The 24,768-nt window shown below is 41.9% G+C and overlaps 2 protein-coding genes across 2 annotated transcripts in view; both read right to left on the bottom strand.

Annotated features, from left to right (window-relative positions):
- The window catches only part of LOC310869848 (histone H1-like), a gene marked incomplete at both ends in the record, with an annotated part of 720,118 nt that overhangs the window by 196,661 nt on the left and 498,689 nt on the right, over positions 1-24,768 (bottom strand). The window lies entirely within an intron of this gene.
- On the bottom strand, positions 657-17,943 carry sox10 (SRY-box transcription factor 10). The gene is made up of 4 exons (XM_083780791.1): positions 17,826-17,943; positions 14,232-15,165; positions 5,761-6,011; positions 657-3,754 (listed from the first exon to the last, which is right to left on the bottom strand). Exons 2-4 carry the CDS (start codon positions 14,696-14,698, stop codon positions 2,940-2,942), a joined length of 1,533 nt encoding a protein of 510 aa, XP_083636917.1. The 5' UTR covers positions 14,699-15,165; positions 17,826-17,943; the 3' UTR covers positions 657-2,939.

Raw genomic sequence — 24,768 nt, 5'->3', positions numbered from 1 at the left:
TTAACTTAATTTAGACATGAGCTCGATTCTACAAATGCCTTCTAAATCCTGTCAGTTTTCTGAAAAACCCATGTCTCTATGCCATTTTCATGTCAAGGACCCTCAAAAATATATTATGTAATTGGCCGCTCCAAAATGTTGTTCCAGGGACCCCCCCCCCCCTCCCAGAAGCAAAGATTTGAGTTAAAAATGTTCGCTCTGAAAGAATATACATTCAAAGATTTGCGCCACATTTTCACGATTTTTCAAAAATAGCAGATCTACAAGTTACTTTTCAATAGCTAAAGTATAACATAATGCTTAAAACACCAAAAGGGGTTCCCGTCCAGAATGGATTAAATCAACTCCTGGCCAGACAAAGTGAATTATCCATTAGATTGAATAGATTATATTGAGAATATCACATGGAAGTGCATCATTCACACAATTACATTATGTCACAATTTGTTAATTTTCTCATTGTGAGGAATATTATTATATTAAAATATAACCAGGGAGGCATTTCATACTTGTTTGGGGAAATTGGATAATCAATTGCTCTCTCTCTCTAGTCTAGGGGCTATAGGCATTTGTCAGTTAATGCCATTATCCCCGCGCTAACAAAGGCAAGTCCCATTATGTTACAATGAGCTATAGGAGACAGACTTGTACAAAAGCAGAGAGAATACAGCTTTATTTAGTGTGAGAGAAGGTCATTAGTCATCACATATACCTAAGGTTTTCATTCCTGCTATTATTTACAAGTTTTGCTGGGCCGGACATCCGTTATATAAGCATGTAAAATACAAAATAGAAAAAACAATTATACAATAGTCAAAAAAATGTTTTCTTTCTGATGGAGAAGAATCAGTCAGCGCAAAAAAGTACAACACAGGCAAATATAAATAATGAAGGTAATATTCATAATAGCAACAACAGATACTTTTGCACAAACAGCAATTAGGACATAAAACATTTCTTTTTTTTTTCTTTTTTTTTCCAAAGGCACATAGTTAATTGTGATCACAAACTGTAATTGCTGACAAACCAGAAATGCTTCACAAGGAGTGTTCGACGTCAGACCCAGAAGCATTATGCGGTGTGGCCCGTGGGGTATTGTCAAATAACCATACTCAATATTACAGTAATACACATGTCAATACATAAGAATAAGGAAGATTTACTTAAGACTTCATTCACATTACAAGATGGAGGATATATCCTATACCCAAATTACAGTTTGTCACAGAAGTGTGGCGAAAGATTATTTTCCAGGTGCCAACATGTAAAAAGTCCAGGCCAATCAGGTGCTTTATGGATTCCTCAACATTTATCGCTGAATGTCAAAGCAATGATGCATTATTATTCAATCAAATTTGAATCAAATTTTTAACATACTGTAAAACTTTTCTTTTTTTAATTATATATATATTTTTTTTTACACAACTTACTAATTGCTGTTTATGTTGTAGGAATTTAATTAGGACAAAAGCATGTTTGGTATTCAATGTAACGCAACAGCATAAATTCCAAATGCAATATCTTTATCAACTGTATCAGTAATGGCATCTCGGACAGAGAGACTGAATGAATGTTATACAATTACTACTACCTACAAATCTGGCATTTTAGATTGAATGCACTATACTGTATATATACTGTACACACACAATGTTTTTATGTCACACGAAATAAATGAAAAAGGCAGTGGTGCTGGAAGTTTTTGAAGTGAAAATAATAATGGCAAAAAAAAAGCATTTGACAGAATTAACAACAGTACAGCGACTTGTTAGAACACCGAAAGGAATGTAAGGAATATGTATTCTGACCTACAGACAGACCATAATGTAGGTCAGTGAAAATGGATTATCTGTACAGTATAAATATAGAATTGTCTGTCGTCATGAATGTCCTTCATGAATACACCAAATACTTATTCAACAAAGCCACACGTCAGTGCCATGTTATGTAAATATCCAAAGTATTAGGTGAAAACTAATACGACACAATTGAAAACAATTTTGACAGCTTAAAGAAGACTAATTTGCTACAAAAGCTAAGGTAGTTTGACTGTCACGTTGGGGAGAAACATCTCGGAATTAAGATTCTTCTCAAAGTGTAAAGATTTTGGTCTCAAAACTTTGGTAAATTTTAAGAAAATCAAACATCTCCCAAATTATACCTTATAGACCTCAACCTGTACACGACAAAATAAACATTTTAAAATTTTCAATAACATTCAGTAAGATATCCTGATATTAGTCAATAATTATTTTAGAATGAAAATTATAAAAAAAAAAAAAAAAGAATACTTCTTAACCCGCTTGAGGTTTGATGGCATTTCTGATCCATAAGCCCTCATGTGTAAAAGACAAAAAAAATTGAGAGAGAGAGACAGAGATAGAGAGAGAGAGAGCTAAAGTATTGTAAGAGAACACTACAATATTTTGTATCGACATTGGAACAACATAATGTGCCTCTGAAACCATAACAGAAAGCTATTACATATTGTACTGATTTCCAAGACAATCAATACTAACACGTTTGCTATCAGGTAAAAACTTGCCTGAGATGTGAATGGGACAATAATTAGCCAAAGCAAAGTTTGGCACTCTATTCTTCTGACATCATAAAAACCATGTTATACAAGATGAGTTTGGCTATCTCCACAAGTAGTTATCCAAACCTTCTGAGGTTCTGAAATTGAAGCACACACTTGTTGACTCTACTGCTCTGTGTAACCCCAAATAGTCCTGCCACACTCCCAAAAGCTCCACACTCATCCACGGGCCACGGCAGCCGTTCTGCCTCGTCTCGACTGGTAGACCGGAAGGGTGTCTCCCCCCTCCTCCCCTCCCAGGCCAGACCACATGTACTACTACCTTCTGTTATTACCCCGGGGAGGTCTGGCGTGGGGGGGCTGAACCTGCACTAGTGCCCTCTTATAGTCCTGGTGTCTGTCAAGGACGTGACAGGGTGGTGTACACGGGCTGTTCCCAGTGCGGGGGGCTGTGCGACTGGGGAACGCCGGCCGGGTCAGTGATGGCGGTGTACAGGGGCCTCTGGGAGGGGCCCATGTAAGAGAAGGCAGAGTACAGCCCGGAGGCCTGGCTGGAGTGGGCGTAATACGACCCGGAGGCCTGGTGGTCGGCGTACTCGGCGAACTGAGCCCTGGAAGCCAACGAGGGGAAGGCGGAGCTGTAGTGGGGCAGGCTGAGGGGCGCGTAGGTGACGTGGGGGCCCCCCGCCGAGGACGCCTCCGCGAAGTGAGCCCCGCCGGGCCCCGCCGCGGCCTCGCTCTTGATCTGGGCCACCTTGGAGGGGTCGGAGGTCAGCGGGGAGGAGCCGTGGTGATGCTGCTGCTGCTGCTTGGTGAGCCAGGCCGCGGAGTGTCCGCTGGCCGCCGCCAGGGCCGAGGAGATCCCGTACGCGTACGGCGAGGCGGACACGGAGCCCACCGAGGACACGCCGGCGCTCTGCCCGATGCCCGGGTGTCCGTTGGGCGGCAGGTACTGGTCGAACTCGTTGACGTCGAACGGCTCCATGTTGGCCATCACCTCGTGGCTCATCTCGCCGATGTCCACGTTGCCAAAGTCGATGTGGGGTTTCCCCGAACCCGGAGCGCCGCCTCCCGGGCCTCCCTCTGCCCCGGACCCCATCCCGCCGCGGGCCGCCGCGCTTCCACCGCCTTCCCTCTTTCCTCCCTCGGTCGTCTTCCCGGACTGGAGCTCTGTTTTGGGAGTGGTGGGAGGCGTGGGAGGACTGTGGCTCTGACCTGTTCACACAGACAGGAGAAAGAGAGAGTTAAGGTGGTTATGGAGGGAGGACTGTGGCTCTGACCTGTTCACACAGACAGGAGAAAGAGAGAGAGTTAAGGTGGTTATGGAGGGAGGACTGTGGCTCTGACCTGTTCACACAGACAGGAGAAAGAGAGAGAGTTAAGGTGGTTATGGAGGGAGGACTGTGGCTCTGACCTGTTCACAGACAGGAGAAAGAGAGAGAGTTAAGGTGGTTATGGAGGGAGGACTGTGGCTCTGACCTGTTCACAGACAGGAGAAAGAGAGAGAGTTAAGGTGGTTATGGAGGGAGGACTGTGGCTCTGACCTGTTCACACAGACAAGAGAAAAGCCCTACACACACCGGGTGCGCAGCGACGCGGCACAGGCGTTGCCGCGCGGCAACGCCTGGAAAATAGAACGGTGGCGTATCGGAGCGTCAGGCGAGGCAGGAACGCGCGTCGGACGCCGCCGGTGTGGGATAGGTTAATTGAAAATAACGGAGGCGGCTGTTTTGACGCGCGGCGTTCGCAGACGGTGTGTGTAGCCCTTTAAGGTTTTTGCACGATGGACGTGTTTATCGGAAAACCGACAGGAAAAACGTGTGCAGGGACCTTTAGTCTTTTGTACAATGGTTAGAATAGCAGTGGTGTAAAGTAACTTAAGTGTAGAATTTTCAATACTTTCACTTCTACCCAAACATTGTACTTTTACTACAATTATTTGAAAACTTTAGTTACTATTTGTAGATTTTGATTTTGATTAGAAAACATCAGCATCAGCCATATACATTTCTGCCATTTGAAAATAGTCGATCTACAAGCTCACAATGTGTCGTGATGCGACGCATTGTGAGCTTGTAGATCGGCTATTTTCAAAAGATTAGCATACATTTGGAAAATTATGACATTCTGCGTACTTTTACATAATACTAAGTACATTTTGTGATGCCAATACTTTTACTCAAGTATATTTTGAATTCCGGACTTTTACTAAACAGAGTATTTCTATATTGCAGTATTGATATTTTTACTTAATAAAACTTTTGAGTACTTTCCCTACCACTTAGAATAGCTGTGTGTGTAGTGTACCATATGTATGTATTACATTATGGGTCAGACAGTTTGCAGGCACTGTTGATTTTGAATAGTTTTCATTTAGCTTTGAGTCACATTTTAGTGTTAGTCTGACTAAATATCATAAGATTTTAGTCGACTAAATCTACAGTTGATTTAGTCGACAAAAAATGTATTTAGGCGGGACTTGATGCCATCGTAATGACTGATTTTACACTGCCAGTGTTGTTTTCGTCGACTAAAACTAAGACGAAAAATGTTCGTCGACTACCTTTTCCACTGAGGAAAACTAAATGGAAACTAAATTAAAACTAAGCTATGGTGACTGAAACTAAGACTAAATATACTGACAATTTCGTCAACAAATAAAAACTAGACTAAAATGTTAGGAAGGGACTAGTGGACAACAGATCCAGTATAAGTCATTTTACACTTGGTTGCATGCTGAAAATAGCAGATCTACAAGCTCACAACGCGTCGCACTGCGACGCGTTGTGAGCTTGTAGATCGGCTATTTTCAGCAAGTGTAAAATAAGTCATTATGACGGCAACAAGGCCCACAAAAATACATTTTAGTCTACTAAAATCGTATGACATTTAGTCGACTAAAACTAGACTAAACACTAGAACATTCCAGGCGACTAAAATGTGACTAAGACTAAGTGAAAACTATTCAGGAGGGGCTGTATGGGCTGTATTTAAGTACCAGGTCTTATTCCCTAACTTGAGTAAACTAAAGACCTGGAGGCGTGATCAATGCCATTTGGGCTATTCTGAGTGGCCAAAGAGCATTGACCACGCCTCCAGGTCTTTAGTTTACTCAAGTTAGGGAATAAGACCTGGTACTTAAGACACGCAAAATACAGCCCCAGGACTAAAACTAAAATAGAAATTTGGCTGCCAAAAACAACAGTGTATTCTAGCCCCACCTGAAGCGTGCGGCGCCAGCGGCGACGGGGCGGTTCTCCCGCTGTGGGCCACGTCCAGGTGGAGCCCCTTGTAGCCGTGGCCCACCTCTCCCTCGGAGAGGCCGTCGGCCTCGCTGCCGGAGCCCGAGCCCGGCTTGCCGTTCTTGCGACGCCGCGGCTGGTACTTGTACTCCGGGTAGTCCTTCTTGTGCTGCTTCCGTAGCCGCTCCGCCTCCTCGATGAACGGACGCTTGTCACTCTCATTGAGGAGCCTTGAAGTGGGTATATATGCAGGCAGACAGACAGAGAGAGAGACAAGCAGGCAGACAGACAGAGAGAGAGAGAGACAGGCAGACAGACAGACAGACAGACAGACACAGATTTTTCAACACACATCACTTAATGGCTCCAATCATCAACAGTGTTTGCAGTCAAGCTTGGTCAAGCTTGTAGATCGGCTATTTTCAAAAGATTCAAAGCATACATTCGGAAACTTGAAATAATGACATTCTGAGTACTTTTACATATTACATAAGTACATTTTGATGCCAATACTTTTGTACTTTTACTCAAGTATAAGTTGTGATTTTGTGACATGCAAACAAAAGGCTGTTGGGTTGGTTTGCGAGTTTAAGTTTGGTGCTGTTTCAAAGGAGCTTTAGCTAGACATCCGACGTTGACGGAATTGATTTTGATTTGAGATCTGAGTGACAATTCAGGGAGCAACTGACACTGCAACTAAATGGTTAAAAGAAAATACTAAATTCTTGTTATTGGGCATGGAAAGGTTTGGGAATTCATGTCGGGATACGTTGGGAGCACACCTGTCTTATTTGTCATGTTAGTTTCCTCTTCCGTTTATGTACTGGAATTTGATCATTATCTTACATAAAGTATATTGATATCTGGAAACTTTCCCGGTAATCAGTCTAAAAACAGATGTTCAATACTTTAAATAGATACATTGGAATGTAATTCAGGAGTCAGGAAATAAATCAGTGTTCCGTCATGTTCATGTTCGAGTGACACATTTTGAGAAAGAAATTTCACGTAAAAGGACCTCAGCAACATTTCTGCCAAGCTTCAGTATTAAGCTAAGCTAAACTGCACTATAACAGCCAAAGGATTTGAAAATAAAGTGTTGAATTGCAATTTAGGTAGCTACTCGGATGGTAAGAGGAAATGATAGCCATCTGAGAACATTTAGAGCAGGGATTTTCAACTGATTATGAACCAGGGACCACCACGCTGACTAATAATCAACCTGGGGACCACTGTTGAGTTGGGTGAGGGGATATTAAAATCAATATCAAATTTGTTAATTTGAGGTGAATTAAATCAGGCCCTTAACAGTCAGTAATTTAATATATGTTAGTCGTCCGGAGCTATTCCTTTGCATGGTTGCCCTTACTCTGTTATCTTAACCTGCATGATTATATGGGCACAATAATAGACTCAACTAGGGATGCACCGATCCGATACTCGTATCGGAGATCGGCACCGATCCAGGCTAAAAGTCTAGATCGGGTATCGGTGGCAAATGGGCCGTTCCATTATCCGATCCGATCCGATAATTATGTGTAATTACAGTATGAAAACAACTCTACCTCCTCTGTGACACAGCAGTGTATTATTGACAGTATAACATGTGGAATGCAGCCAGGCTAGCCTGCTCACACATTAACCTGGTCTAATTGTTGCACAGTTATTTAATAAATAATTCAGTGCATTTATATCTGTGTTTGTTACATTTTGTTTTACAAAGTTGGGAAAGTAATGTTTAAGTCAAGCCTTGATGTTGCCTTACACAAAATAATGATTCCAGACTCCACACAGTGAGGCATACAGCTTAATAGGTTATTAAGTTTCTTTGTGGGGGGTATCGGATCGGTACTCTGTATCGGCAGATACTGGACCCCCATGTATCGAAATCGGTATCGAATGCCAAAAAGCCGGATCGGTGCATCCCTAGACTCAACCAGTCAATCCGGTTCACTTTCCCTTGAAATTCAAACTCCCTTTCTGTGGAAGTTCTTGACATCCGACTTCCCAGCAACTGACGTCATCATACATCACCAGGTCACTTAATGAACTAGTTTGTTTTCCAACTAGTGGTCGATAAAAAACATACTAAATGCATGGCCAGGGACCACATGCAATACCTTCACGGACCACCAGTGGTCCACGGACCACCAGTTGAAAACCTCTGATTTAGAGCATGTGTGTGTTTGGTAACATGAACAGTACTATGAATGTATCTTAAGAAAACACACGCAGGGCTAGATAAATGTAACCACTTAAACCCCAGCACCTGTAAGACAATTCATTTTACATCTTAGTGTAAAAACAAACTTTTTGCGTAACACAAATATTGATATGTTGTATATACAGGTATAGGTCTGCTTTCAACTCAGCTGTCCGAAAGGGCCGATTCATACTAAAAGTCGGTTCGGCTCTGTACAGCCTACAATGTGACGTCATTTGAGGTTCGGGGGGGGGGGGGGGGGGGTACCGTGCTAAAGTCAGCTCTTCGGTGCTACTGAAGATTTCTGACGAACCGAAATCATTTCGGCACTACAGCGCCGAAACAGCGGTAAAATAGGAGTATGAATCGGCCCTAAGAAGTTGGTGATGATGATAAGAAGAGCGCCCCTCACTTTTGGGTGTGATTTTTAACTATTACATAATATGTTCAGATGATTTACCCACTCCTACCCACTCCCACTGGATGGATGCACAGCTGCCTATGAAGTGGCCCTGGCCAGGAGACTTTGACTGCAGGACAGTAATGCAATTATGAAGTAGGCCAAAGATGCATCCTGTCTGCAGGCTGGAAGGCCAAACATCCATATCACTACTGCCGACAGGACTGACGTGAGAAGAGCCCGACCTTTGACCTATTACTACTGCCGTTAGGACTGACGTGAGAAGAGCCCGACCTTTCTCCGTTTCCCAGTTCATCATGTTTCTGGGCCAATTAACCAATCGGGGCCTGAGCCCAGGGGTCAAGTCTTCATCTAATTAATACACCGTCTTTACAAGGTTAATACGTTAACCCGTTCTGACCTTCTGTTCGGCTAATGAGTGTATGCTGTGGGAGCGGGTGATGGGTGTCAATGACCAGGAGTACATGTACTGTAGGGATACCTGTATTTAGATGTTTACATACTGTAGGGATACCTGTATTTAGCTGTTTAAACCAGGAGTACATACTGTAGGGATACCTGTATTTAGCTGTTTAAACCAGGAGTACATACTGTAGGGATACCTGTATTTAGCTGTTTAAACCAGGAGTACATACTGTAGGGATACCTGTATTTAGCTGTTTAAACCAGGAGTACATACTGTAGGGATACCTGTATTTAGCTGTTTACATCATGGTCAGTATCATGTCACATGATACTGACATGATACTGACCAATGCGACCATGATACTGACCAATGTGACCATGATACTGACATGATACTGACCATGACACTGACCATGATACTGACATGATACTGACATGATACTGACCATGACACTGACCATGATACTGACATGATACTGACCAATGCGACCATGATACTGACCAATGTGACCATGATACTGACATGATACTGACCATGACACTGACCATGATACTGACATGACACTGACCATGATACTGACATGACACTGACCATGACACTAACATGACACTGACCATGACACTGACATGACACTGACCATGACACTGACATGACACTGACCATGACACTGACATGACACTGACCATGACACTGACATGACACTGACCATGATACTGACATGACACTGACCATGATACTGGCACGATACTGACCACCATGATACTGACCATGATACTGACCATGATACTGACCATGACACTGACCATGATACTGACCATGACACTGACATGACACTGACCATGATACTGACCATGATACTGACCATGATACTGACATGACACTGACCATGATACTGACATGACACTGACCATGATACTGACATGACACTGACCATGATACTGACCATGATACTGACCATGATACTGACATGACACTGACCATGATACTGACCATGACACTGACATGACACTGACCATGATACTGACCATGATACTGACATGACACTGACCATGACACTGACATGACACTGACATGATATTGACCATGATACTGACCATGACACTGACATGACACTGACCATGACACTGACCATGATACTGACATGACACTGACCATGATACTGACATGACACTGACCATGACACTGACATGACACTGACCATGATACTGACATGACACTGACCATGATACTGACATGACACTGACCATGATACTGACATGACACTGACATGACACTGACCACGACACTGACCACGACACTGACCACGACACTGACATGAAACTGACCATGACACTGACCATGACACTGACCATGACACTGACACGATACTGACCATGATACTGACCATGATACTGACCATGTTACTGACGTGGAAGCCACGGGTGAGTCTTAATCGACCACCCACGTGTCTTAACCAGCCACGCATGTCGGAACCACGGGTTAGTCTTAACCAGCAACGCATGTCGGAACCACGGGTTAGTCTTAACCAGCAGCAACGCATGTTGGAACCCACAGGTTAGTCTTAACCAGCAGCAACGCATGTTGGAACCCACAGGTTAGTCTTAACCAGCAGCAACACATGTTGGAACCCACGGGTTAGTCTTAACCAGCAGCAACGCATGTTGGAACCCACGGGTTAGTCTTAACCAGCAGCAACGCATGTTGGAACCCACAGGTTAGTCTTAACCAGCAGCAACACATGTTGGAACCCACGGGTTAGTCTTAACCAGCAGCAACGCATGTTGGAACCCACGGGTTAGTCTTAACCAGCAGCAACGCATGTTGGAACCCACGGGTTAGTCTTAACCAGCCACGAAATGTTGTTTGGTTAAAATAAAGAAAAGACGGTGAGCAAACATATTTTTCTTCATTTGACTATGATATGATATGATAGGATACTGACAACACAATACACAATAAAACTAGAAAAAGTGCCCTTCTGGGCACAGGTCTCCACCAGGATAGGAATGTAGGACATTGCAGCTTGCCTTCATCTGGTGGTTGGATAAAAGGGCAACAAAAGTAAATTAGAGGTAAAAACACTTTTCGGCCCGTTATAGCGCCACCTTGAGGCTGAGTTGAAATTGTTCATGTGGCATTTCTTCCTCGGCCTAGTGGGAATGTGCGTGCACAATTTCACGGAAATCACGCGATGTGTTCATGATTTGCAGCATTTTGTTTGAAACTGAGCACTCCTGTGAACTTTGGAAGCCAATCTTAACCAATCAGGATGGAGTCTGAGAAATCTGAAAGACCCGTTTCGTTGAATGGCTCTAGAGAGACTGTGTACCAATTTGCGCGATGTTTGGACAAAATTTGTAGGTGTACTGTGCAAAAACTTGTTTTGCACAAAGCGGCCTCCTGGTGGCGCTATAACAGGCCGTTCTGGAACTTTTGGGGCAGAGGTTCATCGTTGGCATCCAGGGAGTGTGTGTGCAAAATTTGGCTGACCGGGCACCCATTTTGGTGTCGGCATCATGTTATGCTTTAGCTATTGAAAAATAGCAGATCTACAAGCTCATATCGCGCCACCGAGTGGCGCGATACGAGCTTGTAGGTCTGCTATTTTTGAAGAAATCGAAGAACGACTGACATTTTTAGAATCTGATCTCAGGTCAGAATGGGTTCATCAGACCAGTGTGTGTCCGGCGGAAACCTCGTATGAATCTGATCTCAGGTCAGAATGGGTTAAGGGACCTGGATAACGGATAGGGGGAACCGGCCCACATAGGATTGAGAAACACGGGTGTAGCTATACTTGCTTATTGGTTTCACAATACAGCCAATGTAAAGGAATGCCACAGAGAGAGAACATGCACCATATACCGAGGTAACTTACTCTAATGTTTACTGTAAGTTATGTTTACGCTGGCTTTATTTAGTTAAACTAAAGGATCGAATGATATCCATATAGCAATAATAACCATTGTCACGTCTCCCAGCAAAGTATACTACAGAAAATAGAGCTTATGAGCTTTATATATATTTTTTTTCTTTATATCTATGGATTACAAATAGACACAATTCTGCTAATTTAACCCATTTTGGGCGGGAACCCCTTTTGGTGCACTATGTTATGCTTTAGCTATTGAAAAATAGCAGATCTACAAGCTCATAGCGCGCCACCGAGTGGCGCGCTATGAGCTTGTAGGTCTGCTATTTTTGAAAAATCGAAGAACGACTGACATAGAAACATAGCTTTTTCAGAAAACTTTTTTAGAATCTGATCTCAGGTCAGAATGGGTTTTAATTTTAATGTAATATTTCCAATTGTAAAAACATTATAATATATCTTTATATATAATGTATAATATATAAGCCGTTTGCAAGGAGACCTATACAGGCCAATACTTTGGCGTTATGCTACCAGTTGTTGATGGAAAAGAACCTTATGTCATTTCTTTGTGCTATAATAATCTTGAGTCGTAAAAACTGAGCCGAGGGGCTTTTTTTTAAAACACATGCAATTCCCTCTGGAGCCATTTTCTCCAACTAAAGGCCAGAGAATTAAGTGGTCTATGAAATTAGCCTGGATTCAGAAACATGTGACTATGACGCATTCTCGCCCTTATATGTAATGCAGACATACACTCCGAAACAAGTGTTTCTGAACTGGCGTTATACTGGGATCTGAAAGCGGGTTATGAATAGTTTGACACAACAACATTGATATATAGGCTCACGTTTCTGTTTTGATATAAAGCCACCTGACATCCATTGCTTTAGTACTTTTTTAATTCCACTAGCATAAAAACAAGAAAGGAAGTCTATGCCAGCACACATACCTTCACACGTATAAAACGATAGATAGATAGATAGATAGATAGATAGATAGATAGATAGATAGATAGATAGATAGATAGATAGATAGATAGATAGATAGATAGATAGATAGATAGATAGATAGATAGATAGATAGATAGATAGATAGAAAGGCTATATGGTATATGAAACACTTGTAGCTTATCGGCTACTCACCAAACCATTGGGTTTGAATATTATTTTAAACCAATGACAGATGTCATGATTGGGTCTAGGATATAGGCAAGTCAAATGGAAAAAGGCTAAACTGGTGATGGATCTAATTTGCACTTTTGACTTCTCTCTGTTCAAGTATTTGTGTATGGGGACTGAAATTGAAGCGACTATCAGCCTATATATATTCTATATATCATGGTCCTATCAGTCTATATATTCTATATATCATGGCCCTATCAGTCTATATATTCTATATATCATGGCCCTATCAGCCTATATATTCTATATATCATGGCCCTATCAGCCTATATATTCTATATATCATGGCCCTATCAGCCTATATATTCTATATATCATGGCCCTATCAGCCTATATATTCTATATATCATGGTCCTATCAGCCTATATATATTCTATATATCATGGTCCTATCAGCCTATATATTCTATATATCATGGCCCTATCAGCCTATATATTCTATATATCATGGTCCTATCAGCCTATATATATTCTATATATCATGGTCCTATCAGCCTATATATTCTATATATCATGGTCCTATCAGCCTATATATATTCTATATATCATGGTCCTATCAGCCTATATATATTCTATATATCATGGCCCTATCAGCCTATATATTCTATATATCATGGTCCTATCAGCCTATATATATTCTATATATCATGGTCCTATCAGCCTATATATATTCTATATATCATGGCCCTATCAGCCTATATATTCTATATATCATGGCCCTATCAGCCTATATATTCTATATATCATGGCCCTATCAGCCTATATATTCTATATATCATGGCCCTATCAGCCTATATATTCTATATATCATGGTCCTATCAGCCTATATATTCTATATATCATGGTCCTATCAGCCTATATATATTCTATATATCATGGCCCTATCAGCCTATATATTCTATATATCATGGTCCTATCAGCCTATATATTCTATATATCATGGTCCTATCAGCCTATATATTCTATATATCATGGCCCTATCAGCCTATATATTCTATATATCATGGTCCTATCAGCCTATATATTCTATATATCATGGCCCTATCAGCCTATATATTCTATGGCCCTATCAGCCTATATATTCTATATATCATGGCCCTATCAGCCTATATATTCTATATATCATGGCCCTATCAGCCTATATATTCTATATATTATGGCCCTATCAGCCTATATATTCTATATATCATGGTCCTATCAGCCTATATATTCTATATATCATGGCCCTATCAGCCTATATATATTCTATATATCATGGTCCTATCAGCCTATATATTCTATATATCATGGTCCTATCAGCCTATATATATTCTATATATCATGGTCCTATCAGCCGGGTGTGTATAGCAGATCTGTGGAGCTCACCTCCACAGCTTGCCCAGGGTCTTGCTGAGCTCGGCGTTGTGCAGGTGCGGGTACTGGTCGGCCAGCTTCCTCCTGGCCGCCTGCGCCCACACCATGAAGGCGTTCATGGGCCTCTTGACGTGCGGCTTGTTCTTGCTGCCCGTGTTGACGCGCACCGGCATGGGCACCAGGGTCCAGTCGTAGCCGTTGAGCACCTGGCTCACCGCCTCGCGGATGCCGATGGGGAAGCGGTCGTCGTCCTCGTCCGACTTCACGCTGCTGGCCGTGCCCGAGGGCGAGTCGTCGCCTCCGCCTCCCCCTAAACCCACGAGCTGGGACGACTGTTGACCGCTGGAGGGGAGAGGGGAGTCTCCATCACCGCCCGGCGGACCCCCCGAGGAGTGGCCCCCCGGGGACAGGGAGTGGCTGTCCTCCGAGACCCCCGGGCTCAGCTCCACTTCCGATAAACTCTGCTCCTCTCCGGACATAGTTTGCTCACTCAGCAAAAGCCCTCTATAGCTTCCAGGTGTGTACAGGTGGAGTTTATTCCTTATACAGACGATGAACCCAACTTGGGGAGGGGGGTGGGGGGGTGGTGGGACAGTCCCTATGGTTGATTAAGAAGCGTGCACTCTACTACTTTCTTCCCCTAAAAAATGAAGGCAACGTTTAGATATAGGAAGTTATAGGGAAGTGTTGAAGTAGGCTTGTTGTTGCTCTGCTCCGGAGGTCCTTCCTTTATAATATAAACTGCCAGTCAGTCTCCACTCTCAGCCTCCGTTCCAGAATTCTATTAGGGTTCAACATCAAAGTTATTTCCATCCGGGTTGTGGGCATCATAAGCCCAAGTGCGCACCTTTGGATCCAAGTTCACCTCTCGCTGCTATTTGTCTCTAAACCAATTAGACTTTATACTTCCATTGTGACTGTCTCCTCAGTTTGGCCTGGCAAAGTCCTGAAACAAAACAAAGTGGACATACTTTATAATAGGCTATATATACAAGACAAGAAGATATAGCACTTTATGTTGCAAATATAGCCTATATACAATCTCCAGCTGTGTTTATGATTATGATTATGTTATGGGTGTATGAGTATGAATGTGTATAACACCCAGGATTCGAACTCGGGCCTCCGCGTGAAAGTCCAACATCTTAACCACTAGACCAAAGGGATATCCCTATGGAATGGGGGAGATATTAGACATTCGAGGCCATCAGGCAGCGGCTGTGAGCCACTCTGCTATACAAATGCCTTATGTAATGCAGCTAAGATATAGCTTGAATAATAAGATTGCAACTTTCTGGTATAGGCCTATATATATATATATATATATATGATAAATGGGAATGATTAAAGCAGCCCTACTACACAGGAGTATAGGCCTATAACAATTTAGGTTTAAAAGCCTATAACACGAGGCTGAGCGGGTGCCACTGTTATTGCAGGGCTCGCTTCTCGCTAACAAGCTACTGTTTAAGGTTTGGCAGTTATTCCAAGCTCCCCGGAGAGAAAGTGCTGGAATAATATGAGCCTTTGCACCAGCACAGGCGGTCAATTTATAACCCTGTACCTCTTGGATAAACACGGGCTGGCGCTGGAAACGTAAACCGCGTGTGGGTGCGCTGTCTGTGCGAATCACAGACACAGCCTGTTTGTTAACGTATATATAAGGCCACGTCTATTGGGGACAGAATGTGACGTTGTTTTGCCAATTAAATTAACACCTTGTGCAGTGACCTTTTTTAAGGGTTTTTTTTTCTTTTTCTTTTCAAATTGACCGAACTCTCATGCAGTGAACCACCTCGACAAGAACATACTTGTTTGTTTTTTGGAGCTTGGTTATCAATATCATATATATTGCTAAAACGCTGAATCTTTCTTGCCCGGCCCGTGCACCCGCGTGCAATCGCTTTAGAGAGGAGACCTGTCGATTTGAGATGATCATCAAGTAGCTATATAGGCCTATAAATTAAATGGGCCACATGGTCCAAAAACTGTAGAGGCAATAGCTAAATATACACTAATGTCAATCAGATTAGTAATGTAGGCTAATATGTATTGACCAGCATTCAGCAAATATTCACAAAGGCCTGCATGTGCGTATAATTCATGCATAATTCACTTTGAATTAACATATACCCCTGCTTGATGTATCATATTCGTAATTTGCAATTGCACCTGTCGCTGAGGTATTCGCTTAATTGCCACCCGGATTATATAATAGGACCAAAGTGCATATCATCATCATGATGTCTCCCTCTGTTGTCTCTTCATAACAATGTCCAGAGGCGCATATATAGCTTATATAGGCTATAGCTAGGCCTACTGCAAATGCGCGACATGCAGTGCGCTTTATTTTCCACCTGGATATGCCTGATTAGACATATTTAGCCTGACAAGTGTATAACTGTTGGCAGGCGAACTTGATTTTATGACAATTACAGGCCTATATAGCCCTTTTCTGGACATATACATATAGTTAATAAGATAGCCAAATATTATATAAACGGATTAATTAGCCTATATAGACCTTATACGCCTTAGTGAGATGGGGAGGACGTGAGAGTGACTCATGAGTGAGAGTCAAACACATGCTGTCTGTTCTCTGATTTACAAATGAGCTGCATGCCAATTTGAGTGCATGAATGAATGTGTATATAGCTACAGTAGGCCTATATGTGTGTGTTAGGCCTGACCTAATCCTATACCATATATATAAATTGTTTCTGGGGAAAAAAGCTGTCAAAATGTGTTTCATTTCGGTTTAATTTTCATCACCATACTGATTTTGCTGTGACATATAATGCATTTTGACGGGGAAATCTTTCTCACCAATCGGCCTGTCAATTGTCAATATCGCGGGACATTATATAGGCTATGCAGTGCTATGGTGTCTCGACAGTCATTAACAACCAATTAATTAATCCAAATTAAATTAGAGAATGGACATTTCTTAACCTGCAGGCTAAATCGCAGGTTGACACTTTTATGCACTTATTTTCGAAAATCCAGTTCCAGAGACTTGCTTAAATTATAGGCATAATGTAGGTATATACAATATTGACAACACGACAATAAAAACACCCCAGTCAACTGAAACATGCTCAAACTAAGTTGTGTAAAAAAAATACAGCATTGCTTGAGCAGATGTCACGCATGAAAACACAAGATATATAGAGGAATATAAACATGGTATTCTTTCTGTCCCAAACTGATCTGGAATCAGTCGTGATTCCAGAATCACGACAACATCAGTCGTGCATGAGGGGTGGAAGATGTCACCGAAATACATCTATTATTGGCTCAAACAATTAACAGGCCTATAATTCACAATAATTAGATCAGAACCATCACGGCTGTTATTCGGCACATGCCACAGAATCACACCAATAAGCATCATTAGGCCCCTTAACAAAATGTCTCCAATTTTAGAGTTGTGGGTCTTTCCACCCGCATATATAAACACTTTTAACAGGCTAAACCGAAATATAGAAATAGACATTGTGGAATGTCATGAGATCCATCCACGGCAGAGAGAAACAATTAAACAACAACAGACTGTTAACAGAGAGAGGAAAAGTATATATTTTCAAATCATGCTAAGCGCCTTACTTTTGGAGAAATGAGAGAAAACGAGGTCGCCTTCATGTGAAACAATCCGTGTGTTGGTTCCGTGAGTCCTCCTGTGTGACGCTCCTGTCCTCGCTGCTCCCCCAGCCCCCCTCTCTCTCATCTGCACAGCGGCCCTAGGAGCTATGAATGCCTGCTCTGTGCTCCGGACAAGGGCCTTAAAGACTCCCTTGTATGAGGCAGAGAGAGAGGAGAGAGAGAGAGAGGAGGGGGGGGGGGATAAAGTATGATGGGGGAAAAAAGTTCTTAAAAGGAACAGCAAAGTTGTGCGGAAGCAATACACTGGGATCTCTGCGATTGGCTGGCTGTTTTTTTTTTCTTTTTTTTTTACTTAGTTTCCTGTCGCGAGGGCGGGATTATATGGGACTCTCTCTACCTCTCTCTCTCTCTCTCTCTCTCTCTCTCTCTCTCTCTCTCCACTCTCTCTCTCTCTCTCTCTCTCTCTCTCTCTCTCTCTCTCTCTTCCTCTCTCTCTCTCCTCTCTCTCTCTCTCTCTCTCTCTCTCTCTCTACCTCTCTCTCTCTCTCTCTACCTCTGTCTCTCATCTGAGGGTCAATATATGATGATGATGTGTAATTTCTTAGAGTGCTCGGGTCATATAATTTATACATTGGAACTTGGAAGAGAAATCTAGTCAATAGCCTGTTGGTTTTAAAATGTACACAAGGTTACAGCCATAAACAAGAAGCCTATATATCTTATAGGGTTTTTGTGATAATTTAGTGATAATGTTGCATGACCTCCACGATAAACAGTTAACCTATGTTGTTTTCCCTATAGCCTATATGGATTCCATATAAACAAAAACACTAGCATGTCTTGAGAGGTCATTTTGACAGTTTTCTTTTAGATTTTGAAGTTAATTATCTTTGAGCTCATGAAGCTTTCATGGGTTTCCCTTCCATCATCCATCACCATTCCATCATCTCAGAATCTTTTGACATCTGAAACATTTTCTAAATTTGAATGTATAAGCACATGCTACTTCTGTCTGATTTTACTTCAGACATGCTTTAGTGTAAACGAATCTGTCTGCATGTTTTTCGTTTGAAATTTGAGAGGCGGAGAGAATTCGAGCGAAATAGAAAAAAAGAAAAACATGGAAAAATATGAAAACATAGGCTATAGGCCTATAGGCTAAATGTGGCAGATTACACACTGGGTTTGGTGAGATATTGGGTATATGCATGAATCCTTGTTCGTTTGTTTGTTTATTTACACATTTATTTATTTATAAATGTATGTACAAATATTTACAAATTTATTTACAAATGTATTTAAATTTTAAACTTATAGGCTATACTTATATGTCCAACCCTGCAGGTTGAAACAGGTTAATAGGTTAGGTCCCGTGAGCTCTGCATTCATGATGTTTACTTTATATTGATTTTGTATATAGTTTGCAATACTTTATTACGTTTTATTATAAGTAATTATTTAGCCATTACGCAGATACGCACTATATTACGCATGCGGATGCGGGTATTATAAGCCCAAATGTTTGCATATTTATTGAGCATATTGATATTGAATAAGCTATTTATCGATAATGACCGCACCATTAAGGATTATGACCATTATGGTGTGTCTGGTCGTATAAGAGAAATAAGAGAAAATTAGGCCCACTTGACTCTTGGACTTCATCGTTATGTGTGAGTTTTATAATTGCATCAGTGCACACTCACTTAGATACACAGAGCCCACATTTAAAACCAACCAGCATTTGCAGAAAAATATAGAAAAGGCAAGAAGGGGAGAGAGAGAGAGAGACGGGAGGGGACATTATGGGCCGAACGCGGATACAAACACACGCGCTGTTCTTATCCACACAATGACCCCTTGTATCTCCTTCGCGCGACACACTGCCCCCATCCCAAAAAAAATCACCGCTTTTTTCATTACCCATGAATGTTGACTGTGATAAGGCAATCCTGACCATGAGTGCATCTCTCTGTCTGGTTCCCTCTCTCTCTCTCTCTCTCTCTCTCTCTCTCTCTCTCTCTCTCTCTCTTTCATTCCCTCGCTCGCCTCCTTTTCTTTGCGCCCTTTGTTTTATCTCAGGTGAATTGTAATCATGTGATCAAACGAGCACCCCCCTTCCATTACCCCCTTAAATGAAAAAATGAGGAACAAAAAGCAGTTCTGTGTGTATAAAAAAGAAAGGGAGAAAAGAGAGGGAAAAACGTCTTGTGTCTCCTTTTACTTCATGCCCCTCTCTTCTCATGCAGCCCACATTATAGAGGGGAAAAATGCTCCCGGACGGCGGCTATACTTTTGCCGAGGGATCATCTGTGGTCGGTATACTGTCCGGCTTCTGGAGCTTTTAGACCGGGGACACTTAAAACGCGACTCCGGGGACTCCCTCCTCCTCCTCCTCGTTCAGGGATTTGTGGCCTGGCCTCAGCTTGAAGTGAGTTTTTAATGTGTGGTATAGAGGCTATGTACTCGAGCAGTGAAGGTGCACGGGAGAGCAGACGGATGGATGGATTGGCATGCAGGGAGGCCGCAAGATGCATCATTTATTTGGATGTATTTGTCGCACAGATTAGCTTGAGGTTTCTGTGACTGTCACAGACATGTCAGACAAAGACAGACATGTCTGCAGTGTGACATGTCTGTCTATGGGCAATGATATTATTATTATATAATATGCAAATTGTACAAAAAATATGCATTATTGACTATTATATAGAGGTTTTTTGGCTATATATGTTTGTCACTTGAAAGCAACTATAGTGTACAAAAAATATGCATTATTGACTATTATATAGAGGTTCTTTGGCTATATGTGTTTGTCACTTGAAAGCAACTATATATATGCGACCTAAATGTCTTTAAAACTGCATGTTGCATGGTTGCACTCATGCAGGGAGATGGTAACCTATATATACTTTAAAAAATGTCGAATAACCTATTGCTTTTATAAACTAATAATGAACAACCTGTGTTGACGTTATATATGCGCTCGAAAATGGATTAGTTGGGTTTATAAAAACGTATTCAGAACAGCTTGCTCACACGGCAAAAAAAATGGGGAAAGAAATCTGACTTCCACAGTGGAAGAAGTACTATACTGTGATACTACGATTCAATTTGAAAATAATTTAATATCAAATGTCGAGGGAGTTGGCAGGCATGACACTGAGAAAGAGAGACACATTAGTGTTGGCCCTGGGAGTCGGGACTGGGAGAAAAATGTCTTCTATTCGTTGTGTGGATTAACGAAAATTGATATACCGGTAGTTTAGAATGTTTATTTTGTTCAACCCTTTCGTTCTCTAAGGTCATTGTCAAATCTAAAATATGATCTTGACACATTTCGTTATCTAAACTCCTAACGCAACACAATTATATACAGTATATAGAATATAATAATATGAAAATATTGAGGACATTACAATTAATGCAGGACACATTGTTTTATCGATTTGAGCATATATTTAATTTCTATTAATCTGCACATATATAGGCCTATAACCCATTTCTCATAATATATATTTTTTATATATATATATTTATATTAAAGGCCTATTATTTTACTTCAAATGAAATCATATCCAATTTCCATTGCAAAAACAAAAGTCATACAAAAACTGAACAAATTAAAAATAAAATCATCAATAGCCTAATTAATATGTCCCGTAGCCCAATTTAACAATTATTCACACCAACATATTTATGCACCTTTGAAGCACAGGACCCCAAAACGTCAATAAGAACTTGTAACACCTTTTAACAGTTTGATTTGACCCTTTTGATGCATTAGTTCACGCATGATTCGAATCCTGTGGATATTAAAGCCCAATTATACACTTTGTCCTGTTACAAGCTCTTAGCTCATCAATAAGCTTGGCAAACATGGGACAGAGCATAAATTTGACTTTTCGTCACAAAACACAAGACTGCACTGATTCAAATAGAATTAATAACCATCCTAGAGGCTACAGGATACTAAAATGCCTGTTTCACCACATGTGGTACCATTGTAAATATTTACGCCTGTATGACCTATTCTGTTTGTTTGTCCAGATCATGCATGGGCAACTGGCGGCCCGGGGGCCACATGCGGCCCCCACATTAAGCCATTCTGACCTGAGATCAGATTCATACGAGGTTTCCGCCGGACACACACTGGTCTGATGAACCCATTCTGACCTGAGATAAAAAAATGTCAGTCGCTCTTCGATTTTTCAAAAATAGCAGACCTACAAGCTCGTATCGCGCCGCTCGGTGGCACGATATGAGCTTGTAGATCTGCTATTTTTAATGCGGCCTGCATGCAGGTCAATATCCCAACATTGATATATTATTGATTTCAGACTATAGTATTCTAATGTTATTGTCTTTTTTTGTATGTCCAATGTATTTGTATTTAGTTCTTAACATAACTATAACTAAATGCATTTGAAATTACATTTAAAAAAATACTTTTGATTCCAATTCAAAACATTATTCAGGATTTCAATTCAAATATAGCAACAATAGCTGATCCGAGCTTTATATAGATTGGCTAATATATTTTTGCTACGTAATATGCAATATATTGGCCCTCTGGAGTGAGTATGTGGAAATATAGTGGCCCTCTGGAGTGAGTGTGGAACTATAACCTTCTGGAGTGAGTGTGGAACTATAGTAACCTTCTGGAGTGAGTGTGGAACTATAGTAACCTTCTGGAGTGAGTGTGGAACTATAGTGGCCTTCTGGAGTGAGTGTGGAAATATAGTGGCCCTCTGGAGTGAGTGTGGAAATATAGTGGCCCTCTGGAGTGAGTGTTGAAATATATAGTGGCCCTCTGGAGTGAGTGTGGAAATATAGTGGCCCTCTGGAGTGAGTGTGGAAATATAGTGGCCCTCTGGAGTGAGTGTGGAAATATAGTGGCCCTCTGGAGTGAGTGTGGAACTATAGTGGCCTTCTGGAGTGAGTGTGGAACTGGCCCTCTGGAGTGAGTGTGGAACTATAGTGGCCCTCTGGAGTGAGTGTGGAACTATAGTGGCCCTCTGGAGTGAGTGTGGAACTATAGTGGCCCTCTGGAGTGAGTGTGGAAATATAGTGGCCCTCTGGAGTGAGTGTGGAAATATAGTGGCCCTCTGGAGTGAGTGTGGAAATATAGTGGCCCTCTGGAGTGAGTGTGGAAATATAGTGGCCTTCTGGAGTGAGTGTGGAAATATAGTGGCCCTCTGGAGTGAGTGTGGAAATATAGTGGCCCTCTGGAGTGAGTGTGGAACTATAGTGGCCTTCTGGAGTGAGTGTGGAACTATAGTGGCCCTCTGGAGTGAGTGTGGAAATATAGTGGCCTTCTGGAGTGAGTGTGGAAATATAGTGGCCCTCTGGAGTGAGTGTGGAAATATAGTGGCCCTCTGGAGTGAGTGTGGAACTATAGTGGCCTTCTGGAGTGAGTGTGGAACTGGCCCTCTGGAGTGAGTGTGGAACTATAGTGGCCCTCTGGAGTGAGTGTGGAACTATAGTGGCCCTCTGGAGTGAGCGTGGAACTATATAGTGGCCTTTTGGAGTGAGTGTGGAACTATAGTGGCCCTCTGGAGTGAGTGTGGAACTATAGTGGCCCTCTGGAGTGAGTGTGGAACTATAGTGGCCCTCTGGAGTGAGTGTGGAACTATATAGTGGCCTTTTGGAGTGAGTGTGGAACTATATAGTGGCCTTCTGGAGTGAGTGTGGAACTATATAGTGGCCTTCTGGAGTGAGTGTGGAACTATAGTGGCCCTCTGGAGTGAGTGTGGAACTATATAGTGGCCTTCTGGAGTGAGTGTGGAACTATATAGTGGCCTTCTGGAGTGAGTGTGGAACTATATAGTGGCCTTCTGGAGTGAGTGTGGAACTATAGTGGCCCTCTCCATCGTCAAAGCCCACCCCTGGTCCAGATTAACGCAGGCACACATTGAGCAGGTATGAACTGCATATACATACATAGCCGACACACAAGCATGTCGTATCCATCATAGACACAATCTCAGAGATACAGACAAGCAGCTGAGGAGAAGTCAGGAAGTCTTATGACCATGGGAGGGCTTCATGGGTCATCAGTGTCAAAGGACTAACTTTGGCCACAAGGCCCTTTGCCCTGCAGGAAACAACAGGCCAACAAACTGCTGTCTCCCCTGCAGCCTCAGGCCAGTTTGTGTGTGCGTGCGTGCGTGTGCAAGTGCATGCACGAGACCAGAAAGGTCTGTTGTGCAATGGTCATCACATCAGCTGTATATGTTTCAACAAACATTAAGTCTTTTATATAGTTTTAAAGTTTGTAGAAATGAGGGTGGTGCCTTATATGGCAAATTGCTGTATAGTGGATCTTGTGTTAGAAATCCGCACACACCATTGAGAAGTTACATTATGATGTGAATAAGTTGACGTTTTGTTGCCTCTGGATAACTGCTATATGTTGGAAAACATGAAAATGTAATTTATGGTTAGTGGGGGTGATGGCTCATTTCACCTGACCAGAGTCAGACCTGCACTCTGAGCTGGGGGTGTGATGAAGGGTGAGAAAAGTACTCGTTAAAAGTACTATAGCTTTACTAAACTAAACTAAAAGTATCAATACTGCAATATAGAAATACTCTGTTACAAGTCCGGAATTTGTGTAAAACTACAAAGTATTATTGGCATCAAAATGTACTTAAAGTACCAAAAGTAGAAAGTATACTCATTATGCAGAATGTCTCATTTCAAATTTTCAAACGTAGACAAATCTTTTGGAAAATAGCAGATTGTATCCACACTTTTCCTGGCCTGTGTGTGCACCACTTCCGTGTCGATTTGATCCAATGAAATCCAATGAAACTGGTCAGATGACCAATGATATCCAATGAAATCGACAGGAACTGGAGCACACACAGCCCAGGAAAAGTGTGGATAGATCGGGATATTTTCAACTCCATTGGACCCTCAAACATGTCTGCTAAAGCAGCTA

This window comes from Protomyctophum parallelum, assembly GCF_964188405.1.
Source record: "Protomyctophum parallelum genome assembly, chromosome: 13".
NCBI lineage: Eukaryota > Metazoa > Chordata > Actinopteri > Myctophiformes > Myctophidae > Protomyctophum > Protomyctophum parallelum.
The sequence above is the reverse complement of the archived record's forward strand: the minus strand, read 5'-3'. Positions and strand labels throughout refer to the sequence as shown.